The sequence below is a fragment of the Sceloporus undulatus genome, chromosome 1 (genome assembly GCF_019175285.1).
Source record: "Sceloporus undulatus isolate JIND9_A2432 ecotype Alabama chromosome 1, SceUnd_v1.1, whole genome shotgun sequence".
Taxonomy (NCBI): Eukaryota; Metazoa; Chordata; class Lepidosauria; order Squamata; family Phrynosomatidae; genus Sceloporus; species Sceloporus undulatus.
The window spans coordinates 21,651,527-21,656,074 of record NC_056522.1 but is presented as its reverse complement, the minus strand read 5'-3'; the positions used below and the strand labels follow the sequence as shown (position 1 = coordinate 21,656,074).

General features: G+C 44.6%; 1 protein-coding gene across 1 annotated transcript in view; it reads left to right on the top strand.

The window, feature by feature from the left end:
- DHX57 (DExH-box helicase 57) overlaps positions 1-4,548 on the top strand; it is a 56,349-nt gene that overhangs the window by 2,814 nt on the left and 48,987 nt on the right. The window contains 1 exon segment of the mRNA XM_042447086.1: positions 685-831. Coding sequence (XP_042303020.1) covers positions 731-831 — 101 coding nt within the window. The 5' untranslated portion in view covers positions 685-730.

The window sequence follows — 4,548 nt, the reverse complement described above, 5'->3', positions numbered from 1 at the left end:
TATACAGTACATAGCAATACAGGAAATGGTTTGATAAACAGGCACCAAAAGAACATCAGATAGTAAGCGATAATTATGCAATGCCTGGGAAGGCTTCTCTGAACAGGATGGTTCAAGCTATCTTCCCTTACAAGCTGTCTTCCCTTAGGAACTGCATCACTGTGTAATGGAGAGAGATTATATAGCACTATGGAAGAGTTGTTGAATAGTTGCTTGCTTTGCATGATCTAGCCATATGGGGCCACCCAGTCAGCTCAGATTAGAGATGAATAGCTGGGGGGGGGGGGGGGGGTATGAATTAAGTTTCTTAAACAAGGGACCTAAACTGGTTTGAAAAAAATAAATAAAAGTATGACAGCATAACCCACAAAACTCTGCTGTAGTTTTGCATCAGTTTATGTGCTATCTGCTGTAAACTAATCTGTGGGTTTACCATGTGCACAGTTCAAGGCTTATCAAAGCTTCTGTATCGTAAGTTTGAAGCATGCTGAGTCCCAGCAATTTGGCATGTATGCCTGGGAATTCAATGGAAACAGACAATATATGCTGGTCTGATTCAATACGGCACTGTTTTTATTCATCATAGCTTCAGTTAACTGAAGTATATGTTCATCTATGTATTTTCCACTATTTAAATACATTTTAAAATGTTGGTGGTGTTATTTTTCTCCTTTTTACATCAAGCTCTGTTAATAGAGGACACACACAGACCAGGCGTGCTTCAAAGACCATGATGCCGCTGCAGACCCTGCACATGACTTCGGAGAATCAGAGGAGGGTGAAAGAACTCCTCCTCCAGCTCCAAGGCCAAGAACTGACTGATGGCCCTGAGTGAGTTTTTAAACATTTTTCCATTAAGCGGATAGCATGACATGCTATGCAACTGACAGTGAAAAGCTTTAATTATTCTTTGAATTTAGAGGGTATCTCATCATGGAGCCAGTGTGTCATAGTGGTTTGTGTGTTGGACTATGACTTGGTAAACCAGGGTTTGATTCCCTGCCCAGCCATGAAACCCACTGGGTGACCTTGGGCAATTCACATGCTCTCAGCCTCAGAGGAAATCAGTGGCAAACCTCCTCTGAAGAATCTTGTGAAGAAAACCCCATGATAGGGTTGCAAATTATGTGAAGGAAGACAAAAAAACAACTCATCCAGGCAGACACAAAAACTTTCACAGACTATCATCGCTTGCAGTTTTCGGACCCAAATGAGAATTTCAGTATATTGTGAGATATAAAAATGCCTTGTGTCAACAAGGAATTATTATTATTATTATTATTATTAACTTTTATTTATAAAGCGCTGTAAATTTACACAGCGCTGGACATACCATCTTTTAGTTAGAAGGTTCCCTGCCCTCAGGCTTACAATCTAAGAAGACACGACACAAAAGGAGAGAGGAGTGGAGGTGGAGAATGGGATCAGGTCCAGCAGTTCTTCTCCACCTCCGAGGCCTGGACCAAGGCAGATGGACTGGAAGAAGGGCTTGGCTTCTTAATGGATGGTTAAAAGGAGGCTTCCTGGGTCAGAGAGGGGCTCACCTCTGGGAATGCTTCTCTAAAAAATATAGTCTTTAATTCAGTTTTGAAACTGGGTAGAGAAGTGATGAGGTGTGCATGTGGGGGAAGAAGGTTCCAGGAGTAAGGGGCAGCAAGCGAGAAGGGACGAATTCGGGAGGGGGCAGTGGTAGTCCTACACTGTGACAGGAGACCTTGACTACAAGAGCGGAGGGTGCGAGTAGGAATGTAAGGAGAAAGAAGGTCAGATAAGTAAGGAGGGGCCAATCCATGGAGGGTTTTGAAAATCAGTAACAAAAGCTTGTACCGGATGTGGAAGGGGAAGGGGAGCCAATGAAGGGAGGATAAAAGAGGTGAAACCTGGTCAAAGTGGCGAGCGGATGTGACAATACGGGCAGCTGAATACTGGACAGAGATTAAAGGATGGAGGTGTGAAAGAGGAAGTCCTGACAGAAGGAGGTTACAATAATCTAGTCGCGAAACCACTAGGGCATGGACTAGAGTCTTGGCAGTAGAGATTGAGAGGAATGGACGGATCTTGGCAATGTTGTGGAGAAAGAATCTACAGGCCTTGGCTTTGGCCTGGATCTGGGGAATAAATGACAGAGAAGAGTCAAAAATGAAGCCAAGACTGGGGGCTTGATGAACCGGTTGAATAGAAGTGTCGTCGACAGAAACAGAAAAGGAATAATGAAGGGTGGGTTTAGGTGGAAAGACGAGAAGCTCAGTCTTAGACATGTTGAGCTTCAAGCACCGAAGCCGCATCCACTGAGAGATGGCAGTCAGACAAGAAGAAACTTGCTGTTCAAGCCTTGGAGAAAGGTCGGGGTGGAGAGATACAGCTGAGTGTCGTCGGCGTACAGATGATAAGAGAAACCAAAAGAACTGATGAGTTTACCTAGGGACAGTGTGTATAGAGAGAACAGAAGGGGACCCAAGACAGAGCCCTGGGGAACTCCAACAGATAGGGGAACAGAGGACGAAGTCTGACCACCCGTGACCATTGCAAAAGATCTGTCTGACAAGTAAGATTTAAACCAGTTGAGAGCAGAGCCGGAGAACCCAAGGTCAGAAAGTAAATCAACCAGGAGACAGTGATCAACAGTGTCAAAGGCCGCAGACAAATCAAGAAGAATGAGAATAGAGTAGAGGCCGTTTGCCTTGGTCCGCAAGAGATCGTTTGAGATCTTGGTGAGGACTGTTTCTGTAGAGTGCCATGGGCGGAAGCCAGACTAGAAAGGGTCTAGGATGGAGTTGGCTTCAAGAAACTTAATACAGCGAGAATAAACGACCCGTTCTAGGACCTTAGAAAGAAAAGGAAGAAGAGAAATTGGACGATAGCTAGATAAAGAAGAGGGGTCAAGAGAGGGTTTCTTCAGAATTGGGGAAACGAGAGCATGTTTGAAGTCAGAAGGGAAGGAACCCATAGAGAGAGAGAGAGAGAGAGAGATTAAAGATATAGAGGAGCGAGGGCAGGAGAGAAGGGGCTATAGAGATTAGGAGACGAGAGGGAATAGGATCAAGAGAGCAGGTAGTAGGTTTGGAAGAATTTAGCAGCGTAGAGAGTTCATCCAGAGAAACAGGGAGAAACACAGAGAGTTTATTAGTCAAAGGTACCAGGAGGTTAGTGGTAAGGGGTAAGTCGGGAGGAACTATTTCAGATCGAATAGTAGTGACTTTAGTGATGAAGTAGTTGGCAAAGTCAGTGGGGGAAAATGATGAGAAGACAGGGGGAGAGGAAGGTTTTAGTAGTGTATTGAAGCAGGAGAACAAACGCTGCAGACGCCTCTCATTAGCGCAGATCAGCGATTTAAAATAGTTCTGTTTTGCCATAGACAGAGCACGTGAAAAAGATAAAAGGATGAATTTATAATGAATGAAATCGGCCGGTTCCCTAGACTTTTTCCAAAGACGTTCAGCCGCTCGAGAGCAGGACCGGAGGTACCTGATAGTGGGAGTGAGCCAGGGCTGAGGCCTAGTCATAGGGGAAGACATGCGTATAGATACAGGAGCAAAGCTGTCGAGAGTTGAAGAAAGAGTGGAATTAAATAAAGACATTGCTGAATCAGCAGAGTCCCCAAGATCAAGAGAAGAGAGAGATGAATTCAAAGTCTGACTGAGATGGTCAGAGTTAACAGACTGAAGGTTGCGGAAATGGCGCTGGACAGTACGATGAGGAGGTGGGATATAAGTAAGAGTAAAAGAAATTAAATGGTGGTCAGACAATGGAAAATCAGATGCCAGGTAGTCAGAAATGACACATTTAGCTGCAAGAATAAGGTCGAGACAGTGACCAGAGGAATGGGTTGATGAGTTAGAATGAGGCTGAAGGCCAAAAGAAGCAAACAGGGAGCTAAGGCGAGATGAAGAAGGATTGTTGGGATTGTCAAGGTGAATATTGAAGTCACCTAGGATCAGAGAAGGGACTTCATCAGATAGAAAAAATGTCAGCCAAGATTCAAAGTCAGATAGGAACTGGGTAGCAGAACTAGGAGGGCGATAGATGACAGCAACCCAGAGCTGTAAAGGAAAAAAAAGTTCAATATAGTGGGACTCGAATAAAGAGAAACAATAGCTGGGGGGGAAAGAAAGAACTTGAAACTGGCAGGAATTGGACAACAGTATACCGACCCCTCCTCCTCAACCCTCAGGGCGGCTTGAGTGAGTGAAAGAGAGACCGCCAAAAGAAAGGGCAGCGGTGGTAGCAGTATCATGGGCCAGGAGCCAGGTTTCAGTAAGAGCGAGAAGGTTAAATGATCTAGAGAGTATAAGATCATGGACAGCAGTTGCTTTCGGAGCAACAGAGCGACAGTTCCGGAGTGAACAGAGGAATGGAAGCTGGGAGATAGGAAGAGGTCGAATAGGGATCAGGTTAGGAGAGATGCGTGGAGCCATGGGAGGAAAGGATTTAGTAAGCGATAATCAAAAGAAGAAAATATAACAATGACAAAAGTAGCAATATAATAGCCGACTACTTGGTAATATTGCCTAAATACCACAAGGCACAAGGGATTTAATAGAGAAGGAA